At 26.9% G+C, this 25163-nt stretch overlaps 2 protein-coding genes across 2 annotated transcripts in view; one reads left to right on the forward strand and one right to left on the reverse strand.

Annotated features, from left to right (window-relative positions):
• LOC129608107 (uncharacterized) overlaps positions 1–9254 on the reverse strand; it is a 54295-nt gene extending 45041 nt beyond the window's left edge. The window contains exon 1 of the mRNA XM_055519430.1: positions 9220–9254. Coding sequence (XP_055375405.1) covers positions 9220–9254 — 35 coding nt within the window. The remainder of the gene's footprint in view (positions 1–9219) is intronic.
• The window catches only part of LOC129607885 (GATA-binding factor A), a 53145-nt gene extending 28559 nt beyond the window's left edge, over positions 1–24586 (forward strand). The window contains exons 2-4 of the mRNA XM_055519122.1: positions 22550–23244; positions 23327–23549; positions 23643–24586. Of these exons, the coding sequence (XP_055375097.1) occupies positions 22717–23244; positions 23327–23549; positions 23643–24451 (1560 nt within the window). The 5' untranslated portion in view covers positions 22550–22716 and the 3' untranslated portion in view covers positions 24452–24586. The remainder of the gene's footprint in view (positions 1–22549; positions 23245–23326; positions 23550–23642) is intronic.
• The last annotated feature ends 577 nt before the right edge of the window (positions 24587–25163 follow it).

Consider the following 25163-nt stretch of genomic DNA (forward strand, 5'->3'; position numbering starts at 1 on the left):
TTAACTCAAAATTTTATTTTGTTATCTTGCAACAGCTCTGTACTAAATAAACAACAGCTAATCATGTGTTCTGATAAACATTTTAATCCTTAATCTTGATTTCTCTACATAAAAAATATTAAAGGTGATATTAAAGGAGTTTGTCTTATTAAAAAAGATTTGAAAATGAAGAGTAAAACATTTTTTAAGATCAAAGTCAAACATTTCTTCAGATTGCCTAATTTTGTTTCCAATGACAAATGAAAGTTATAAATCTTGTTTTAAAAAACACCCTAACTGTAAATATTGTACCAAATCATAAAATCAACCTGTAAACAATCGATTATTTGGAATATTTGATTAACCACACATTATTATAAACAGTTTAAATTCCAATATCGTAATTATTGAAATATGAAATCGTAATGAGAATAAGAACTATGATAAACATTTAATTTTGACATACTTTTGTGACTCATTCAATATTATTTTTGCCGCAATTCTTATTATAAGAAACAGACTTTTTTTGCACTAAATCAATCGATATTGCACCATATTACGATATTTATGAATCTATCTCACCAAATATGACCATATACAATTTTATTTACAATATAAAAGCTTTTGTTTTTTAAAATATATGAGTTCCAACCAAAAATAGAAATCAATTTAAATATTTTAATGTGGTGATTCATTTATAATTCAGTTATACTTTTGTTAATGCATGCGATCGCTAATCGAAAACGATATTCGAAATCACAATTTAATCAATATAAAAAGTAAAATCATGTAATATGTCAAATTTTTTCGATACTTAAATTATAAGTATATGTTTTTTATACACATACAACATACACCTATAAGTATTTTTAAGTTGCGATTTTGAAATTTTAAAATATGCCGTCGGTAAAATGTAATATTTTTTTTCAACGATTTGAATGAAAATAAAATCATAGAAATTGTCTTAATGTTAACTATAACAAATATTATAAACGGCATGTGTTATACCTATAACAGTTTTCATGTTCGTCTTTGTATACGTGGGTTGGCTTCAAAAACGTGATAAATATAATGTAGTATCTAAGCATATTTTAAATATTATGCTTATAAAATATTTAAATATTATGCTTATTCCAAATAGTTATTTATAATTCCCGTATATTTTTCCCGTATAATAACTTTTCAATGAAATACTAACTTTTCAACTAAAATTTGAACCAAATCAATGGTTTGTTTTCAGAGCAGTACAAGAGCGAAAACACCATTTTTTTAAGAAAACTTATGTCACAAATATTGCATACATTTAGGATGAAAACAATATAAAACAAGACGTAACAAATTGATCCAATTTGGAAAAATCAGTTAATCACCTCGTCCAAAATATTTGATTATATTAGCTATATTTCGAATATCTGTGGAAGGAGTGGCAGCTAAGAAAAAATGATTTTGAGACAAAATTGTTTAGCTTTTATTCTTTACTAGATGTTGCTAAAATTTAGACATTGACAAAAAGAAATGTTGAAAAACTTTTAGATAACATTTGATATTCCCGCACATTTTCTCACTATATAACTTTTGTCTACTGTTTCGTAGCAGAGGAGGAAAATGGCAGTTTTCCTGCTTTTATTTTCGAAAAGTGATTGGGGTTTCATCACAATGAATTTTCAAAGAGTCGAATTTTTAAGGACTTTGGATTGCTAAGAAGCATTGTAAACACGCATGAAGAAATCTGCGGAAAACGGACATGCAGAGTGAAGTAAAAGGAAATTTCTTTTCTAATTTTGTTGGAAATATGAAAGGACCTATTTAAAAAACAAACATTGCTACTTACAAAACTGTAACAAAAAAAAAAAAGGAAAAATAAATAAGATAAAAAGTTCTTAAATATCACAATCCTTATGCTAGAGTGTTAATCTGAGATTAAATTTCAATAAATTTTGTAAACAAAGAATAAAATAAAATAAAAAAAGATGCCTAATCAAGTATTTCTTGGTTAATTTATAAAATATAGTATGTGCATTCACATAAAAAATACAAGTGTACTTACACATACATACACATATTTGTGTCTGAAAACAAGTTCTTTCAGTGATCTCTATAAATACAATGTGATCGAATTTCATCTTAAATTACGTGATTTAATAATGAATTATTATACTCTCGGTTTATTTATTTATTTTTTAATTTTTGATTTATTATCTTAATTTACCATTCTTGATGGTATATATATATATATACTATTATAGTGATGACAGAATTTAAATTAATCACAGAGTAATAAAAATCAAATACATTCTCAAAATTTATATAGGAAGTTGTCAATGTAAAAACAAAAAAAAACTTTAAAAAATCTTTTGTAATTATGAAAGACTGGTATATTATGAATTATTATGAGTCATCGTAATATATAAATTATAAAATAACTTTGTACCTGAACTCAAGAGATGAATATTCAATATCTGTTATACAAGTATATGTTTTGAATTCTCACACAAATACATTTGCAAATTCATTAAAAGCAATAAAAAAATTCTTGACATTCTTTAAATTTTTAAATTTTTTTTTTCATTTTTAAATTCTTTTTTACCACTTGGTTTTTTTTTTTATATAAATTTGAAACACGATGTGTTCATTTTTAAATGAATTTCAGATTTTATTTCTCTTTTCGGAAAACATTCATACAAATCATAAGTATATAAAATTATATTTGATTATTAAGTTTTATGAGAAAACCTCAAAAATAAAAAATAAAAACGTATAAGTATGCATTTTAATATTGAAGATAATAAAAATATAAATACAAAATTAGAATAAGGACGACTTTTTTTTATTAGGGGTGATCTCAGAAGCAAAACAAAAATAAATGGAAAAATGAAAAAATTAAGATTCCTTTCATTTCTTTTCTTTATTTCTCCGCGCTTAATTGATTTTGTCTCTCATTTTAGCTTTTAATATAAAAATTTTAAATTAACAAATTTTAAAATTAGTTGATGGATATTATAATATAACACTATAAAAAAGAGGATATCTACTAAAATATAAACAAGAAAACATAAAAGGGTGAGACATAAAGGAAATGCCGACTAAAAAATTTCTTTCGCTTTTTTTTTTATAATCATTGCAATCACAATGAAAATCTTAATTTTAAAAAGTAGCATAATGGTAGCTCTAATTTAGAGTAGCTAGTTTGAAAAACAAATTTTGGAAAAATTTTTTGTTTGTATTTAGGCGAAAGTATAAGTGTGGAGTTGAAATATTTAAATTAGTATGTGAGTATAGAAGAATAGGAATGAAGATTTTTTTATGTTATTTTACTAAGTATACACAAAGATATTTTAAGTGATGATTTGTCATTTAAAAATAAAGTAAAAACAATTAAGAAAATTAGGAATTTCTTTAAGAATTTTTAATGGTTTTTATTGATTTATAAATTTATGTATGTATTTTCCGTATGGTATAGACAAGCAAGCGTTAAATTTCCTTTATTTAGAATTTTTTTCAAAATTCATATAATTCTTTTTATAACAATTAGATACGGCCCGGGAGGAAAATTTGACCCATAATACCAGTGTGTATAACTAGCGAATAATTATTACCGTTGCTGCAAAGATAAGTCGACAATTATAATTAAGTAATCCGCAAAAGTAACCTACAAGCTTAAGGATTAGTAAAGAATTGAAAAAGGAATATGAAAAAACGTTTGATAATATCTACCTATTAAAAATACAAATGACATTTATTTGATTGTAAAGACAATAATAGAATTTTTCATTGAAAAATTTTTTTGAAGAAATTTTTTTAAGAAATGTTCTTATAAAGATTCCAATGCTTGGATCTTACAAAAAAGAAAGTCAGAATCAGAAAATAATGTAGCAAATTCATACGGAAAAGCCATATAACAAATTTTATAAGCTGTACGTGTTAACATTTGAAATGTCTTTCAACCCTTCTACTCTGTGTTATAAAAATAATTTACAAAATTTTAAACAGTTATAGACAGACTATTTAATTTAATTCAATACATTAAGTATTCAAATTAAAAGGAAAATGAAAAAATTCGTAAAGAGAAATTTAATATAAATGGATACACATATGGTTGTGTATAAATTTGTGTATATACAAACACAACACTAAAAACGGTTCAGCACTCATAAATTAAGTACTACAAAAATACTTAGAAAACAAATTAGAAATTGAATTATTAAAAAAAAATTATTAAAACACACCGCTGAAGACACAATATGTACACCCGTCTATATCCAAATAATCAATCTGTCGTCTAAACTATTATATATACTATTATAATAATATTAGGCTTACGTATATATGTAAATATGTATATGAGTTATTATAGTGCCGTTAATGTAAATACACGGTGGATAGTCAAAATCCATTGAAAAAAGAATAAAAGAAAAAAATTATGTGCACCGCCGCACTTATAAAACAAAAAATAATCTTCAGGAATGTCTCCATTTAAAAATCCTATATATATATATATATACAAAATATACCGCACAATTAAATGCAATTATATACCGTTTGAACTTTGCAGTATTTAGAAAGTAAAAAGATAGAGAAAAACTATTTTATGTATAGTATTTTAAATTGAATAGAAAAGAAAGGGTGGGGAAAAAAATTAGTCAATTATAATTTCCTTTTTTGTTATTTTTATTTTTTTTTTTAATTTTATCATAAGTGGATTTTCAATTTCATTGCTTGTTTTTTTTTGTCGTTTTTGTATAAACCTCAGTTTGTGCATTTATTTTTTGTCATGTTTTTTTGGTGCAATGAAAAGTGGTTGGCTGTTTATTAGTGGAAATGTTGTGAATAAAATTTTGTAACTTGAAAAATTACAAAAAGATAATAAAATTTCGTTTTACGGTAATGATTAAATTTTTACTATATCAAAAGTTATTAAAATATTTTTACATCTTAAAAAAAATTTAATTCATACGTATATGTGGTTGCAGTACAAAATAGATCCCTACAACATACATACTGACATATATATTCATATTTACATTGTCAATGAGTATACTTACTATGAAAATTTATATATAGGAAAATACCATTAAAGAACTGGTTTTATTTTTTGACAGTGCAGTTACAACCATAATAATATTATCATTTGATATCGTGTCACCAACTCAGATATGATTCCGACTTGGAAAATATTAAATATTAAATCAAAAACAATTTTGTTAAAGAAAAACTTTTGAATTCGTGACATACACAATATTTATATGTATAAAATTGTATTAATAATAATTTACATCAAAAATTATGAATTATGGGACTGTTTTTAATACACTCTGTGTATTGAAATTTTATTTAAGTAGTACAAATTTAAATACTATAAAATTTGTTATTGAATTGAATGTGATCGTATATAAAAAAATCTGATTTGGTCAGCACATAACCGACCGCATTGTGTATTGTCTAGTTAAATGAAAGTGTTACAGAATATTATAAAAATGACTGTTAAATACTTCTTTCCAATTTTTAGGAAATTAGTAAGCTTATAGTTAACATACTTAGAAAAATGTAAATTTGGCTCTTAGTAGAGTTTCGCTTTGTGCTACCCGAATTCCCTGAAATGCTCGCCAGTTAGTTTCGGTAACAACCAGAACTCAAATATCAAATTTCAAGAAATTCCATCAATTTGTTCTGTGGATATGGTGAAAAATGTAAAATCGGCCCGCAAATCAGTTCTCGAGCAATGATCTTTCCAAAAAAGTTATATGTTCATTGCTTTAATACGGGAAATTCATATATTAAATTTCAATGAAATCGGTTGATTATTTCTCTTTATATACACAAAAGTGTATGTTTGGCCCGTAGTAAACGTCTAGTTGCCGATGCCTGATTTCTTCCAAAACATACGAATTTTTGCGGACGGTCATATATAAAATTTCAAGTAAATCGGTTGAATATTTTCTTCAAAATGTTCAAAAACAGGCCCGCTAAAAAGTGCAGTTCCCGAGGCCTGATATATACCAAAAGTTGATCGATCCGTGCCATGGTGGAAACAAACTTACATATAAAATTTCATCAAAATCGGTTCAGCCGAACTTGAGATACACGCGTACACACACAGACCGACGGACGGACAGACCGACAGGTTGCTAAAAATAGTTTATTTACACTTCCCTACTATGGAGAAGTACGTTCCCACCGAAAACTCGATATGCAAAATTTGTTGCCATCACATAACCTACCTATTTTTTACACAATACGGTCGGTAATAAGAGTATATCGGTAATAAAATATTATATTTGAAATAAATATGAATAATTTTGCAATTTTCTTATACTCGTATTATGTTATAAGCAGTTATAATAACATGCACATAATTATTATCTATGCTAATATTAAACTAATGATGCATAAAGTATGTATTTAAAAAATTGTTAAAAAAATTGAAAGTGATGTTGTGTTGGTGGTTTTTTAGTTTTTTACATTAATATACAAGGTAATTAAACTTTTAAGACCATATGACTGCATTGAATTTATGATGAATTGTTAAAATTTGTCATCATTAAATTTTTTGACACGTTTTATCAATTATATTTGAATAGTTATAAAGTGTAATAAAAAATTTATATAAGCATTTAAAAGCAATTACTTTAATAATATTTTTATTGCAGTAGGAAGTTGCTATTTTCATGTTATTATTAATGAAATTTAAATAATTTGCAAGCATAAATAAGGATAGAGTGCTTTGTTGTAGACAAGTATTCAAGTCAGCATTGTATAGAAGAGCAGAGGACTTTTTGCTGTATGATGTGAGATCTGCTTATGGACAATATTCCAATTTCGGCTTTACGTATTTTCACATTCACGGAATTTCACGTGTGCCGTTCTATTAGGATACCAAAAAAAAATTTTTTATTGCATTATTTTGGGCTCTTCGAATTAGCATTTCTTTTTTATTAACTGCGTTACCCCAAATATGAATGCGATATGGTAGAATGAAGGGAACATTAAAATACTGCAACCCTTTCATTTTATGGAAAATTCATCGTTTATTATAATTTAAATGTTTCTGCTATTCTTCTAGCTTTCATAAGTTGCTCTTTTATTGGTTCCTTACTAGTAATTTTTTCGTCTAATATTAGATCTTGGTACTTATAACTATGTACAATTGCCAGTTCGTCTAAATCAATCCTCAAGTTTAGTTCATCTGTTATTTCTCTTTTAAAGTTTATGTACTTTATTTTGTCTATGTTAATGATAAGCTTATGAAATTCAAGCCAATTTTGAATTAGTACTAGATGATTATTTACTTTATGTTCTAGCTCTTCATAGGTATTACCAATCTATACTATAACCAAATCATCAGCGGACACATGGGACTTCCCATTTAGATTAAGCTTAACTAGACCGTTTATGTATATATATAGAAAAGAAGTGAATTGAACTTGTGTATATAACTCTGAATTTTTTTGGCTAAATGTTGCTAGTGAAGCCCTCATAATCTGCATACTGTAACCTACTTGTGAGGTAATTTTGAAACCAATTATACTCTTTTTCACTCATGCCATACTCAAACAGTTCTTTTAGTAATATTTTTCGATCTATACTATCGAATGCCTTTTGTGCATCAAAGAAGGCGGCATCTCAGTTGAAGATTGAATCTCAGTAATAATATTGAAAAGAGCAGCTTATGTGCAGCTGTGCTGTTGTTTTTTTGGGAGATTTGGAAGATATAGATTCTCGGTAAGTAATTGTTTATTAACAACAGTTTGAAAAATGTTAGTGAACACTGAAGAAATGGCCATAGGTCTGAAGTTATTAAGAGTATCTGCACTTCTAGATTCTTTCAAAACTGATAAAATTTTACTTAAAAATTAATAACTCTTCTTGGTTAGAGTATTTTGGTAATTATTTTGAGTGTGTCAGCAGAACGATGTCATCTGTGTATTCCAGGCTCTACAATATATGTGTTGGCTGCTATAAGTGATTCCTTTGCTTGATGATACTGCTGTTTTAATTTTTAATCACATTTGAAACTGTGCTGTATAGTGTTGTATTAAGTTTTGTTTTAGTATGGTGATAGAATTTTAATTACTCTGTGGTAAGAATTAATTTTTCTAAAAAAATTAGTCAATTAACTAATTGAAATAATGGCTGTTTCTTTCTCTTAAATTAAATTAAATTTTAATTGATTTTAAATAAATTTTTATGTGTTTCTCAATCTTATATTTAATTTATTTTAATTGTGCTACTATACGCTGCTAAATAACCTTAACATAAATAAAGTAAAGTTGAAATTAATTAACTTTTTATATATATAAGTATAAAAATTTCTAAATAAATCGAATATTTTAATTAAAAGCGAAAATTCTATTAAGAATAATACCAGAGAAAAAAGAAAAAGAAATCAAAACCAAAATAAAACGTAATCATCTTCGCCCCGGTTAGAACGTCTTATTTTTATTCCAAATATAATTTTTGCCTCCCAATTAATTGAAATTGCCATACTCCATTAATTCTAAACTAAATTCTTTTCTGTTCGTTTATTTTTTCTTTCTTTCTTATTTTTCTTTTCTTAATTTGTTTTTAGTTCTTTTCTATATCGAATAAATAAATATAAATCAAACAATTGAATACATTAATCGATTAAATCGGTTTAGATCAAAAAATTAAATAAAATTTTTAAAACCGAGAAGAATTTTACGAAGAAAACATTTTCAGTTTCTTTGTTTGCTACCACGCTAAAATTCATAAGGAATATGTATGTTTTTTTTCTTGAGATTAAAATTACGTGAGGAATTTGGTTGATCCTTTTAATTGTGTATAGAATACAAACAAAATTCTAGAGCTTTTAACTTAAAATTGAATGGCAACTATTAATTCTGTTGTATGCATATGTAGTAGCCTTAGATATAATAAATACAAAATAAAGGTTAACCTATGTCTGATAAACTAGTATCCGAATTACTATTTTCTATACACATAAAAAGATTCAGGTATCTTTCTATACATCTTTTTTTAATGAATGATAATATCGAGATGGCTTTGCTTTTTAAAAAATTTAACTTCTTTGGAGAAGTATGCACTCATTAACTGTTACTACATTTGTAAATTGTAACGATTATTAGAGACTTATTCATCGGCATATGTAGCTGTTTCGTTCAGGGAGTTGTAGCATTTTGTAAGTACACAATACCAGTTGATTCGGGTAGTAGTCCTAGGATTAAAATTGTTCAATTGCCTTCATTATTTAGTTATACTTACCCACTACTCCATAACTCATTAAACAGATTCATCATTTTCTGTGTTTTGTATACGGTTAAAAGAACTTGTCATAAGTTTGTATATTAGTTATAGGTTTAGCTATATAACATATTAGTATATAGGTTTTCCTTTTATTTTTTAATTACATATGTTTCTTCCTTTTTTTGATTATACCCATAATATTATATATAGCAGATGTCCGTAACATTGAGCTAATATACTTCGAAACATATAAAATAAGTATAATATAACAATAATAAAAAGAACGGCAACGATACATACCACATACACAATGAAACGCGCCACCACCAAATTGGAATCAATTTGTTTGTTTTTGTTCCTTCATTTATTATTTATTTAATGTTTATTTGTTTGTTCCCTTTATTTTATAATATCATTTTCTTTTAATTCCCCTTTTCGTTCTTATTTTAATGTTATTACTTTTTTTTTCAAATTCTTATTATTCGTTTCTTGAATACCGCGCTTTTGCGGCCATATTTTTAGACATGACGCCAACCTAGCCTATAAAATTTCGTGTAAAATATGGTGAGAAAGAGAAAACGAATGAGAGGTAACGTTGAAGAAAAAACATAAATAAAAACAAAAAAAAATTCAAAAAATATAAAAATTAAATGAGGGAGCAATACTGGGGAATAAAAACAGTGAGAAAGAAAGGGAGTGAATGTTATGTTAACAATTTTTTCTTTTTTTTTTCATTTTATTTTGTTGTTATTTTTCATTCTTTTTGTCAGTCATGTTGGTTATGTTTTTTTATATTTGGCCGCTGTTTAATTTCTAAAATAGAAATATAAAGGTATGTATGTGTATATTATTATATTCATAACCGATGAAAAATTGATTTTATGATATACATACACGTGCATTTAAGTCCAAGATTCGCCATAGTGTAATTGTATATAATCGAATAGCGAACTTCCGTAAGTGAGCGAACGGGTAGAGAGATCCGTAACTTTCACAGAAATCTTTTGTATTTTAAGAAAAGCCTGTTTACAATTACGAATTCTGAAAACATTTGCCTCTGTTCCAGAAAATGTTGTTACAAAAGAATTGGCAGAAATATATTATAAATTTCGGTAACGTGTCATTTTATTGTTTTCAAGTAAAATGGGGGTGATTTTTTTTCTTAAATAACGTCTTTTCGGAAGGAATTGAAAAGAAATATGAGCGTTCTTATAACTCTAAAAAACTATATTACATTTTTTTGGAAAAGACGTCATGGTTATATATACATTAATACATACGAAGTAAGTTATGAAATCTTAATAGCATAATATGAGGAAAAAATGAGAAACAATAAACAGAAATAAATAAGAAGCATAAAGAATTCGGTGTGGTGTTTTTCGTTATAGTTGGTTTGTTTTTTTTTTCAATTATTGTAAAAAATTAAAATTGGGTAAAATATATAACTGTAGGGGTCATGTCCATGTTAGATATTATGAGTGAATAGCGTGTGTGGTACTCATTTCATATTATGAATTTTTTTTTTAGCAGAATGAATTTTAATGACATTTCATGTTCTGTTTTATGTTTAAGAAAAGAAAAACATTTTTTTTGGCTTTAACGAAATTACGCCATTTATAATGGAATTTTTGGACAGCAGCTTAAAAAATTTAAAAAAAATATATAGGAGAGTAACAGAGTTAAAAAAATAAGAAGTAAAAATGTCTACACCCGATTTTTTGTTCCAAATCTATTGAAATTATGTATGTATAGTTAATTATGAATTTCAAGTTTTTATAAATGACTGTACGGGTAAAAATGATCATATCTATATTCAATACTTTTACTGTGTGCAAACATTAGCAAAAATAATTTCATGAATTTATAGAGATTATGTTACGAGTAGGTTTGAACTTCATTGAAGCGAATTTTTATTTCAATTACATTTTTAATTCGGCTCACATGTTTATCTAAAGTTAATTGTTCTGACACTGGAAAGCAGCAGTCTGAATAAATTTAGTAAAGATTTTTCCTTTCTTAAACTGAGAACTCTTAATAAATAGACCGATTACTCTAGACTAAACACAAGAATTAAGAAGATTTCAATCATTCAACCCCACCAACGGAAGTGACTGACAAAAATCGAAAAAACTAACTGTTTGAGCAGTTAACAGTAGCAATATGCAAGGTTCCCCGCATAGATATTCTGATACTTATGAGCGATTTTGCAGAAAAATGGATTTTATGTATTAAATAACAATGGTGAATGGCTAAAGGAATTGTGTATAGAACACGCAATCTTGTTAGAGTGGTGGTGTATGATTTCCATAAAAGGATGCTTATAAACATATCCAGAAGGTGCAAAAAACAACCAGATTTACGATTATGTTCATTAGTAAAAAATGGAGACCCTCGCTAGTGAACTTCAGAATAATGGACAGGTCGGGACTTAAAAACAGATAATGTGCTGCGAAATAAGACTCAAATTGTCGGTCATAGCTATAAATTCTAGGAAGTGGTTTAGTATACTGAAGACCTAAAAATATAAAAAACAAAGAGTTTTGTGTTATCGCAGAAAATTGATTTTGACCAAAATTTCAGAAGTAAAACGTTCAATTTATTGGCCCTAATAATCCACAGAGAAAGTTGTGGATATCTAATAACACGTCAGAATTAATAAATAAAAGAACCATCTTGTAAAGAAAACTTTGGCCGACGTAAATGACAACATACGTTAGTGTGTGCAGGAAAAGTATAAAAGTACTTTCAAAGTAAAAGGAATTAGAAATAGAAAAAGAATACCATAAAATATCAGAGATACCAAAGCACAGCCGCAGAAAATAAGGATAAGCCAAGCATCTGACATACTGTGGCTTAGAATCAGTGCAATCCATAGTTAAGTGTCTGCCGATACACTTCACAGTTATTCGGTTCTCCTTGACAAAAAGTGTGTGTATGTGCTTTAGAATCCCGCTCTTTTCTTTATGTTCTGCAATGAAAGTGAATTTATAATATTTAATTATTAATTATTGTAGTGTATCAATGTATTTTGAGCGCTTATTTCTGCCTATGGCCTTCCATTATTTGTGGAAATATCAAAAGTGTATTAAAGTATGGTTATTCTTTGTGAAATATTTTTAATAGTACAGAATACATGCATATAAAAAACAAATTTTTTTTCCATTTTTTTTTATATGAAATTAATCTAAAATTTACAAGAGAAATAATCTCATAAATTCTCAAAATACCTCATAATTAATTCAATCATGATGACATCTAATAAATTAAATATAAACAGTTCGTAAAACCAAATGAATAATAAAAGAACCAAAGAAGAACAAAAAACACATGTACGGTTACATGTGTTTGAAAACGCGTATATCAATGTAGTTGTATTTGTTATTACATAATGGCATAAAATACGAATAATAAATTTTATAAAAAACATAACCTGGCTAATGTACATAAGTATAAAATGAATTTTTTTTTGTTCCATAGAGGTTTACGTGAGATTTTCGTTTGTTTATTTGTTTTTTTCTTTACGTTGCTTGTGCGACTGCGCTGAAGAACTTTACTATCGTCGCCATTATAAACAACATTCTTAACATGTTTTTGATTTAATAATGTAATTCATTTCTTTTTCGATTTCTTAGATTACAAAAAAAAAAAATCTCAATCATTTTGTTTCTCTTTCAAATTACATACGCTTATATGCAAGTAAAGGAAATGTAAGAAGAGAAAAAAAACCAAAAAAAAAACAACTTTAAATTTAATTCCTCTTTTATTTTTAATGGCAATGATATTAATAAAGATGCTCACAATATGTTAAGGAATGCCTCTGTTGTATAAAATTTTCGGCATTTTAAGATCTAAAATTACACGCATAGACACATACGTACGTATATACATTTATTTAAGTGTAGAAATGTTAAAAAATTTTCCATCTACCAATGAAAATTATTGTAGGCATATAAGTATGTGAATTATAGCTAAAATAGTTCCCGGAAAGAGTAATAGAATTGACAAAAAAAAAAACAGGAAAATCTATTTTTTTACCCCTTTGTTTTGGTTCTCTTAAATTTCAAATTCAAAAGTCATTTAAAACTTAAATAAATTTGATAATGATGATGATATTGATTAACATGATGATGATCTTAATTATAATTGATAACAAAAAGATGATGCTGATGATGATAATGATGATGCTTTACAGTCTACAGCTTTATCTGATCATACTGCGATGTTAATAATTCGTCAACAGAATAATAATAATGATAATCATATCATTAATGATGATCTTGATGTTGGTGATGATGATATTGATGATAATGATGATGATGATTTTGATGATGATACAATACGGAGACTTATCCATTAATTTATTATCTCGGAGGCGCCAATTGAATTTTTTCTTTTCTTTGGTCATTTTCTTTCTGTTTTCCGAAAGAGTAAAACCAAAGAAAAAGAAAATATAATTTTTTTGATTGTTGTTTTTGTTTTTTTTTCTGCGCGCAACTTACACTTTGTATATATGGAATTATATTTGATTTTGGTGATGAATTTTATGTACCATATTTGTTCGTATATAATGTGCTAGTACATACCACATATTACAGAATGTAAATTGCATTTTTTTATAATATTACATACAAATATATTTGAAGTATTTAATGTGATCTTTAATTTATTCAAATATTTTCTTATATTCTAAGATAATTTTCTTTCTTCTTTTTTCAAAAAAAAAAAAATTCATTTTAATAATAATCTCATAAGAATCTCTTGGAATTTTGTAATTTCAAAGTAAAAGCCCTGTAATGGTGGAAATACATGCATACATACTTGCAGTTTTTTATATTTCCGATTTGGTTTGTTTGAACAAAAATTAATAGAAGTTTTGATTTTTTAAATTACTTGCTAGGTCTGCAAAAATGGTCAAACATAAAATAATTGCATAATAAAAGTTTTTAATGCATTATTGCCCTAATGTGCATAGATTTATTAAAAAGTCGTACAGATAGTGTAAATGAGAAAGTAATTGGAAATACTGTAATTTAAAAAAAATTTTTGAATTATATTAAAAAAAGTTTTTAATTCCCGCTTACCTACGTTAAAAAATATTCAAACTTACATTTAATATTTTAAGTTAAATGTGGAACATACCTGAAAAGATGAGATCAAATCAAGTAATTTTTATTTTCATAATTAGACAGTATTAATCAAAATTTTAAAATTTTAATAAAATAAGATTCAAGACACCCAAATACAATGTACATTCAGAAAATTTTTCCGTCAAAATTTTTTAAAACATCATAAAATCAGGTCCGCTTGCCCTGACCCAATTTTCAGAAGAGATTATTTTTGATGGCGAGATTAGTACTAAAGCTCGTTGTAGGTAAATGTTTTAATTTTCGATTACAAAGCTAACAAAATATTAAGTTTGAAAGCTCATATTTCTCATATCCCAACTTTTCAATCATACCATAATTGTCCTGTTAAGGCTGCACATACCCGATCTAAAATTAAATTATTAAAAAAAAATATCCAGTTTAAGTCATAAATGTCAAAATAAATATTTTAAAATCTTTTAACATTAAATTTGTTCAACTTCCTCATTATTTGATTATAAAATATTTATTTAATTTTTAATAAAAACCATAAAATAAAAAAAAAAAAACTTTTAATTTTTATTTTTGTCTTTTTTTCTATTTTGATTTTATTATTAATAGTTTTATTAATTTATGCGTATAGTATGTATGTCTGTGCATACGTATATAAAATTTTAAATATAATTTTAATAATTTAATTTTAACACAACGACGGCAACTCATGAATATTGATAAGATTAATAATCATTTTGATTTTGCATTAGAATTAAAAACAGTAGCGTTGTAATTGTTAATTTTAAGATTCACGATTGTGACAAATTCACAATTATACAATTATTATACATTTTGTTATACAAAATAAATAACAAGAATTTATTATGAAACTTTAATTGAAAAATTGCTCATTTACTACTGCAGTTATACAATTTAAATACTAGATTAACTAGATTAAGCTAGATTAACGCAAGTAATACTAGTATTTGATGTAAGTGTTACGTATATTTGTAAATTTTTTGTTTTCATAATATGTAAAATATTCGTCTTTGATAATACTGACTTATCTAATAAAAGTTTAAATTAAAATATTTTCACAAGTTTTTCTGTGATAAACTCGATAAATACTATGTTATTAAATTCCCCAATCGATTAACTGCCTTAGCATATTTTGACTTAAATTTTACATGAAAGGTTTGGCTTAAATTTTACTTGAAACGTTAAAATTAAGTGTGATGCTATGTGTGTTATGAATGTTAGTTAAAAACGTGAGGGAATATACGCTACATTTATTCGATTAGAATCAGAATATCAAAACATTAACATGTTCCCTGTTCTAATACAAAAATGTAAAATTGACTGACAAGTCCAACAGGGTTTTTTGAATAATTTCTTTCTTTGTAGTCATAGGATAGCACGTGTAGTGCAGAAACTTTACAGTTCCGCTACGTCTAGTCGAATAATTTGCGCAAAAACGATAATTTTTCGGAAGTACAAAAATCAGCTATCAGATGGAGCGAAACGTAATTTAAAATTCTAGAAAGTACTGGCCTAATTCCTAAGAGCACCTTTACTTAGAATTGTCGCATCCAACATCCTCATCGGTTGATTCCTGCGGCAAGCGTTAATGAATTATTGGAAAGCTCTTTCGTTCTCATGTTATTCAAATTTTCCATAAAAGATACCCACCCCAAACAAAAATGCGAAACTACATTCCCTGAAACAAGTTGATGAATAAAAATTATATCAGTGATGGGTCTGTAAAAGCGCAGCTTTTCCAACTCTATCAGTAATAGCCTATTTTCACAAGAGGGCTGTGAAATATCCGTCGAGTGAGCAGTAAATTTTATTTTATTAACGTTTCATACTACATTAATGACGTCGGAACATTTCAATAATACATTACATAATTTTATATTTTACTCATTTATATTAATAAAACAAAAAATTCACTTATCCACCCATATCTGTATAAGCTCACGTACATATATATACATATGCATATACATTATGTATATATAAATAAGAATGATGTCGTTAATCTTATTTTTAATGTCTCTCAATTTTTATTGATTTTGATAATAAAATTTAATATTTTATTAGTTTTTTATTAATATCAGCATGAAATTGATAATAAAATGATGATCTGTTTCCACTCGTTTTCCACAGCCACAGTGCGCTTACATACCTACATATTATATGTACTCCTTTTCTTTGAATATGTACATGTTTACAAAATATGTTTATACGTAAATTATATACATACAGATATAGTATATGTTCATTTATAATTTTTCCATACTCTCTTTTTATTCTTCTGCGTTAAGAAGAAAGATATGTAGTTGAAATAAGATGAAATTAAGAAAAAAATATTAAAAAATAAGAAAAAGTAAATCGGCCATTTTGTTGTATATGTTCGAGTTTTTATTTTGAATATTTAACGAAATATTTTGTGTTATGGCATTTAGTTAAAAAAAAAAGTAATAAATGCAATTTTTATCAGAGAATTTTAGTATTAGTTTAGTAATTTAGTAGTTAATTATTAGTATTTTAAAAATATTGTATCTACTCGTACATACCACATGAAACATAAATATGTGCGTATACAAATAGTGATTTTCTATAGGTTCTTAGTTTAAAAAAGAAAAAACGGATTACAATTTATTCTAAGGGCCGGGATATATTTAAATACTAGATTAGACTCGTAAATATGAGCAATGAACTACAGAGCCATGGTTATAGCCTGAGTAGTTGATATAGTACGTCCGAACTTTTTATATTCAGTCCTATCATGAATTCCGTTCGTAGCTCTGAAATTCGAAAAATGAAGAATGTCATATTGTCAATTCCGAATTACTAAAATTCTGCTCCGAATATCTGTAATAGAGCATATTCAAAATTACGTTCGTAGCAAAAATAAGCCGGAAAAGTTTACATTTACCATTATATACAAATTTAGATAATGTCCGTTTAAAATTTCAAATTTTTTGTTTGAGTTGGAGTTCGTCTAACACCATAAAGGGAAATTTATTCATGTTTGCTAAAACATTTTTTTCCACTAAATAAAAAATATTATTCACTCAAATGGCTACAAAAAAAATATATAAAAAAACATTTGGCAGTTGAAATAAAACAAAGATATTGAAACTCCGAAAAATGGTGCTGCCATTGCTGATTCTTATTCGCTACGAATTGAATTTGTGATAATTCAAAAGTTTACGTCTCTTAGCCAAGTTCATGGAATTCATTTCGTAGAGTTTGTTTCTACGAGTGGAATTTACGATAGGGTTGGGTTGATTATGCATTCAAATTACAAGTAGGTACTTAAAATCAAAACAAAGAAAAGAAATTTTCTTCAAAATTTTTTAAATAATAAAAATTTTTAATGTGCGCTATACAATCTGTAGAACAATGGTAAATGTCATGTTAAAGAGTCATACAATTTAAAACTAAAGCATTTTTTTTCAGTTTTATGACAAATTTCAAATTTATTTTGTTATTAAAATCGAAAGTAAATCTGCAATTACTTGCTCTTTATCACACTAAACTCATAAATGAAAAAAAATTATAATTTTTTTTATCAGAAATTTAATTTTTTACCAAAATATTAAAGAGTATTTAATGTCGTTTCAACTAAAATTAATAGAAAAATTTCACATAATATGATTAAATTGTAATTTCAGAAAATTATTATTGAAATTAAAATTATTACAGAAAAAACTGTGATTAAATTATGAATTACTATAAAAATCAACCATAATGAAATATTAAAAATGCATTGTAATAATTTATATTCATAAATACTGGTATATTAAAAGAAGACATTAAAAATAAAAGAAAATCTTAAAAAATTTATTTATAAATTAGAATAAAGTTAATTAAAATTTTTTTTATATACAAATTTACATTCATGTTCTAATTTGCTCCATAGTTTGTTGATAATACAAAAATGAAAGAAAAAGAAATAGAAGAAAAGCAAGTAAATTATGAATATAAGCGAGGGAGTTTCGTGCAACATGAAACTCTAATAAAAATTATAAATTATATGAAAATAAATTAATTAAGTACAATATAATTTTAGAGTAGTGCAGTTATTTTACAAGTTATTTAAGTTAATTTTATAAAAAACTAACTATGATAATTTAATTTTAACAATGTAGAAGATGTTGTCGCTGCTTACTTAATTAACATTTTTTCGTGTTAGTAATAAGAAAGTCGAAAATTATTAAGTTATATTGTACGGCTTCATTTTGCATGTTGTGTGATCGTGGGTTTAACCGCCCTGAAATCTGTTAAAACTAAGGAGGTTTCGTCCTGTTTTAGAACTTTTTTAGTTTGAGTAGGTTTTCCTTGAGCGCGAGTTTTCATTTGTTCGAGTTCAAGTAACTTTTATTACTCGATTACATTTAAATTATCATTTATAGAGAAAGTTCACATTGAGCCATTATGCTGTTTATCTTTGCCTACTATTGTATATGTATGTATATGTCAAGGGTATGTTGATTACGCTAATGAAGATATATCAAAAATTGCAGTTTGGATGAAATTGCATAAGCTCACAGTTTATTATGCTATTCCTGAATAAAAGTTATTCATATTATCTTATCAAATAGAAATGTACCAGAACATTGAGTGAATGAGTTCTGTCAAAAAATTTCATTTAATTAGATAACACGAAAATCTATAAGAAAATGTGAATTTTAGAGTTGTAATCTAAACCTACTCCTACCCTAAAAAATTACCTAAACTCTGAACGGATAAAACTTGTCCTACAGACCAACTGTTATCTCGGCGCTAATTTGGTTTTTCCGTGCATGAATTAAATACCTTCCATAAGGAAATTGGTATTTCGTGTAAAATCGAATGGTCTTGTTCCTTTAAGTCTTTCTGTCATAACGCCGTTGTCTAGCAGCCGAGCTTTGTAGCACAACTCTCAATTTCATCCACAACCAAAGGAATTCCTAAGTTCCCGTGTTACGTATATACGAAGAACTTTATTCTGGAAGGTTTGAATTTTGTTAATGTGAGTCTTCTTGGCACAACCCCACAGTTGAATGCCATATCGCCATATTGATTTAATGATTTGGTTATAAATTAATATCTTATTATCAATTGCCAAATTGGATTTACAACCTAGGAGCCAATAATTTTCTTATTTATTTATTTTCTAATTCTATGTGTTTCTTCTTTTTATGCTCATTTCACCTTAGCTTGATAGCTAAAGTCATTCCTAGGTATTTTGCTGAGTTATGGATCGCTACGTTCGTTCCATTTACGTGAATTTGTGGTGGGTTCACTATTTTCCGATTGGTGAAGTTCATGTGAACCGATTTTGCTTCATTCAACTTCATTTTACATTTTCTATTCCAATGGCTTATTTTGTTATTTGCCTCCTGTAATTTTTTTTTTCGAATCGTCAATGTTCGCTCCTACTGCCAATATTGCAGTATCGTCAATGGCTATCGTAGCATTTTCTATTTATGGCAAATCACTCGTGTAAAGCCGGTACAACCTAATATACTGCCTTGAGGCACACCCGCCTTTATTTCTCTTAGCGTGGAGTATTCAGCATCTTGTTTAATTCTAAATAATCTATCAACTAAGTAAGATTTCAAAATTTCTACAAATAAAGATGGTAACATTTGCCCTAACTTAAGAGTAAGGCCTTTGTGCCATACCTTGTCGAATGCCTGTGCTACGTCTAGAAACATAGAAGAGCAGATTTCTTTATATTCCAAGCTTTTTTCTATAATATTCGTTATTATATGGACCTGGTCTATTTTAGAATGGTTTCTTTTAAAACCAAATTGATGGTTCGGTATTAGGACCCTATTTTCTATTATTGGCTTCAATCTCCTTAATAGCAGCTTTTCAAAAAGCTTAGACATCATTGGTAACAGTGAAATGGGCCTGTAAGACTTTGTTTCCTTCCCGGATTTGGGCACCATTATTACCTCCGCAACTTTCCAAGCAGAAAGAACATACTCAAAATCCATAGCTGCATTCATGATTTTCGTCAGATGTTCCAATGCCTCGTCTGGTAGCGCTCTCAGTATTTCCGCAGTAATAAGATCAAAACCTGGCGATTTTTTCAACTTCAGGGATCTTATGTCTTCCGCAATTTGAATAAGTGGAGCTATGGAGTGAGTAAGTGAATATGCTTTCAAGTGATCAGCAAACAATTTGGCCTTCTCTACATTGCTCCTCGGCCCAACTGCCATTTGCTTTCATCAGTGGCGGAGCGTAGCTGACAAGTTCTTTATATAATTTTTGTATGTTGCCTGTCTGTTTAAAACAGTTTTATCACCAGGGTTACGCGAACGTTGCCATCTACGTTTGGCCCTTCTCTTTTCACCTACTAAATCAGTTATTTCTCCACGATAGCTATTTGCTGTCGGTTTGTATTTTGACATTTTTTTATTGTTCCATGCAGTTTTTTGTATGATTTTAATAAATCCTTCTAACTCCACATCTAATTGTTCTCTTGATTGTATATATTAATATTTACGTCAACATGAGAAATGTGCCAAACATGAGAAAAAAATAACACTCTCTTTATTTTTTTATTTTATGTATATGCTAATTGCTAACATTTTTTACTTAAAGAAAATACTGGATCATAAGTTATATGAGAAAATTGTTAAAAGCAGATTTGGTTTGCTTAACTAAATTGGGAATATACAAAAGGACTTTGAATTTAATAAAAAGCCACTTAGTATAAGTACTAAGTTTAAATTTCAATTTTTTATAAATATCTATTTCATATTTTCATAATTTCACGCTACAAAGGCGATATTTATAATAAATACAATTTTCTTTAACTGTTTGTTTAAGTTTCTGATTCAAATATTGTTTTAAAATAGCATAAAATTTCTTTGCTTTGTAGGCAACTTACTTATATGAGAATAATAGTAGAAACAGCAGCAAGAACTAATAAACTCTACAATAATTATTCTAAAATTTCAAAATTACATTGCAATATTCATTTTATATTATGCTTAATAAATTAACTCGATTACTGTGTCTAATTACGCGCATACTATTTAATTATTTTTAGTATAAAATGATTCACTTAAATTCTATAATTAAATAATTAACTAATCATAATAAATACTGTAAAATAGTGCAAAATACATACTTTAGATCTAACACTTTTCTTGATATATATTCAATATAATGTGCAGTATACTCATATATGTAAAACGATAACAATATACGATAATAATATACGATAATAATGCTAATTAACGAAACATGAATTTATTAAATATGTTATGTGTATAAAATATTTATATACATACAATTACAAGTATTTTATTACATTTTGGTATAAGTGTGTGAAAATACATATATATATATATATATATATATATATATATATATATATATATATATATTATGTATATAATATACAATACAATATTATCTAAAATTAAATATACTGTTAGTTAAGTAGATGGGTAGTAAAACTGAAAATCGCTTATTATTAAAAATCCATAAAAATTCAAAAAAAAGAAAAGAAAAAATGAAATCTATATGGAAATTTTTATTAAATTCTAATTTATAGACTATGAAAAAAGATATAAAAATGCTATAAAAATATTATTATTAGCTAATCTTTGCAAATTTGCAATTAACTTATACTTAGATAGCCATTTATTATAGAATATCAATAGAATTTGTTTGATGTTATAAGTTGATCAAATCAAAGAGTTTTTGTTTTCTTGTTTCATTTTCATAAAATTGAAGTTCCGGAATCAAATTTGAATGAACGAAAGAAATAATAAATAAAATGGAAAATTCCAAATCTTTTTTTTTTTGTACAGTACAAATTTCATTTAGCTTTCATCTCAACATAAAAGCTATTTTATGAAATTTGATTTTCGGTAGTGATAGGCACTATATTACATAAACTATTTTCTTAATTTCTATTTTTCCGACGGCAATACTAATATTGTTGAATATCGTAATAAAGAGCCCTGTTGCTTGTTCTTCCTGCTCTAGATTATATTTGGTTTTGTAAGAAATTGATAGCAGAGAGTCTAACAAAATTTACTTTTTAATATTAATTGGAATTTTTTAAGGATGAATTAAGAAGGTTGGAAAAATCTTACATTTTCGGTTAAAATTAGAAATCGTCACAATTTTTATATTCTAATATAAAAAATATTTTAACATTTTTTAAATTATTAGAGAATTTTAAAATTTTTAATAAATATTGAATTCTATTTGTTTATAAAATACTAATAAACTAAATTTTCTATTTTCAGATCTGGGAAGAACTCAACTATAAAACAACATCAAATAATTCAACTATTTTCAGATCTGGAAAAGAACTCAACTGTAAAACAAAAAAAAACAAAATAAAATAAAATCATAATTTCCCAAAATTGTAAAATTTAATATTTCCAAAATTCCGTTCATAACAAGAGAACCAATGATGTTTCATTCTGGTTCTCCATATTCTGAGATAACAGGAGCTGGAGGTGGAAATGCATCTGTATCAAGTTATCATCAACAGGCAGCTGTAGCAGCAGCAGCAAGTGCTCCTGTCTATGTTCCATCAAATCGAGCTTTAACACATACACAATATGGTCATACTGGACATTTTGGCTCAACGGCTGGTGCAACAGGTGTTTCAAATGCTTGGACAGCTGCAGATACATTTGGTGCTGCAGCAGCTGCAGCTCAAATACCTGGTGCTGCTGCACAATTTTATGCACAAAATGCAGTTATGATGGGTTCAGCCTGGAGAGCTTATGATACAGGATTTCAAAGGACAACACCATATGGTGATCCGATGGATTTTCAATTTGGTGAAGGACGAGAATGTGTAAATTGTGGTGCAATCAGTACTCCATTATGGCGACGAGATGGTACTGGTCATTATTTGTGCAATGCATGTGGTTTATATCATAAAATGAATGGAATGAATAGACCTTTAATAAAACCCAGCAAAAGATTGGTATGTTCTTTATTTTCGTTAGAAATGAAAAATTCACTTCTGAATATAAAAAATACTGATTTTGTGAATTTTATTATTTTAGACTGCTACTCGTCGACTTGGTTTATGTTGTACTAATTGCGGAACACGTACAACAACATTATGGAGACGAAATAATGAAGGTGATCCTGTGTGCAATGCCTGCGGTCTTTATTTTAAACTACATGGCGTAAACAGACCATTAGCAATGCGAAAAGATGGAATTCAAACGAGGAAAAGAAAACCGAAAAAATCGTCAAGTGATTCAAAAGACAAGGATCTCGATGGTAAGATTACAGCTTTTTCCTATTGAAATGTTCATTTTGGTTACAACTCAAATATAATTTATTTTGCTTATTTTGTTTTATTTTTTATTTTAGATATAAAACCATCATCACTGTCCTTATCAATAGAAAGAAGTTTATCGGCTTCAACAAAACTCACCACACCTAGTCCTAAACACACACCATCATCACTTATTAGCGGTAGCAGTGTCACAAACCATCATTTAAACTCACCATCAATGTCACAATCAAGAACACAAACCGGTTCGTTAAATAATAATAATAATAACAACAATAATAATAACAACAACAACAGTAACAATAACAATCTTTATTCATCGCATATACATACATCGTCTCCTTTAATGATGAATGGATCATCAGGTGCGGGTGGAAATGGAGGTGGTGGTGGTGGTAATAATGGTAATTCATCAGTATATACAAATAGTTTATCAGCATTATCAAATTCAACGAAATATGCTGAACAATTATTAAATTCATCGGTTGCCGCTGCATCAGTTGGTCTTAGTAATAGTTTAAGTTCTGGTAGTTCAAATTCATCAGTGTCTGCTGCAGCAGGAAGTACAAATTATCATCATCATCATTCACCACATCATCATCATCATCATTTAACACATCATGCAGCTGCAGCAGCAGCTGTACATCATCATCATCATCATCACAGTTTAGGCCATAATTCATATTCCGGTGCAATTAAAACTGAATCACCAGTTAATACATCAAGTTATGATTACGTTAATAATTGTTATTTTGGTAGTTCATTTGGTGCTTTAAGTGCTGCAACAGCTGCTGCCGGAACTGGTGTTCATGGTGCAACAGATTTAGCTGGTTATCATCATCAACATAATGTTATACAAGCAGCTAAATTAATGGCATCATCATAATTTCTATTTTTATAATTTCCAATACAGTATGGAATGATAATATGCAAAGAGAGATAGAGAGTAGATAGCTAATAATATTAAGGGAAATTAAGATAAAGAAAAGAGATAGATATATTATTATATATATGGTCTCAATTTACAAGTATATTATTCAGTTTTTGTGTAGATTCTTAAGAATATTTGAGATGTAAAAGCATATTTGTAAAATAATATGCTAAGATATTTAGTGTAATATTTAAAATTAGAATTATATAATCTTAATCTGTTATGTAAAGTTTACATTGTAAACAGTTGTAAACATAATAACGGTTTTCAAAAATAAAAATAATTAAATTAATAATAAACTCTAAAAAGTATTTAAAGTAAAAATTTAAAATATTATGTAAAGAAAAAAAGATCGAAACTTAATTATTAAGTTTTAAAATTAAAATATTAATTTTTCGAAATTGTATATAGAATTTCGAAACTCGACTTGTAATTTCGAACTATATTATTTTTTTTTTCCTATATTTTTATCAACATTTTGTATTATTAATGTAAATATTTATGTTTTATTGTATTATTAATTATTATTCTAATTATATTATTAGAAAGTTTTAAATAATTTCAACATAGTATTATATAAAGAAAAAAATAATTTCAAGGTAAAATTTTCGTTTTGTTGTTTTAGAATACGATACTGGAACTTGAAAAATATGTCCCGGAACTGCCC

The sequence above is a fragment of the Condylostylus longicornis genome, unplaced genomic scaffold (assembly GCF_029603195.1).
Source record: "Condylostylus longicornis isolate FDR11 unplaced genomic scaffold, ASM2960319v2 ptg000030l, whole genome shotgun sequence".
NCBI classification, from domain to species: Eukaryota; Metazoa; Arthropoda; class Insecta; order Diptera; family Dolichopodidae; genus Condylostylus; species Condylostylus longicornis.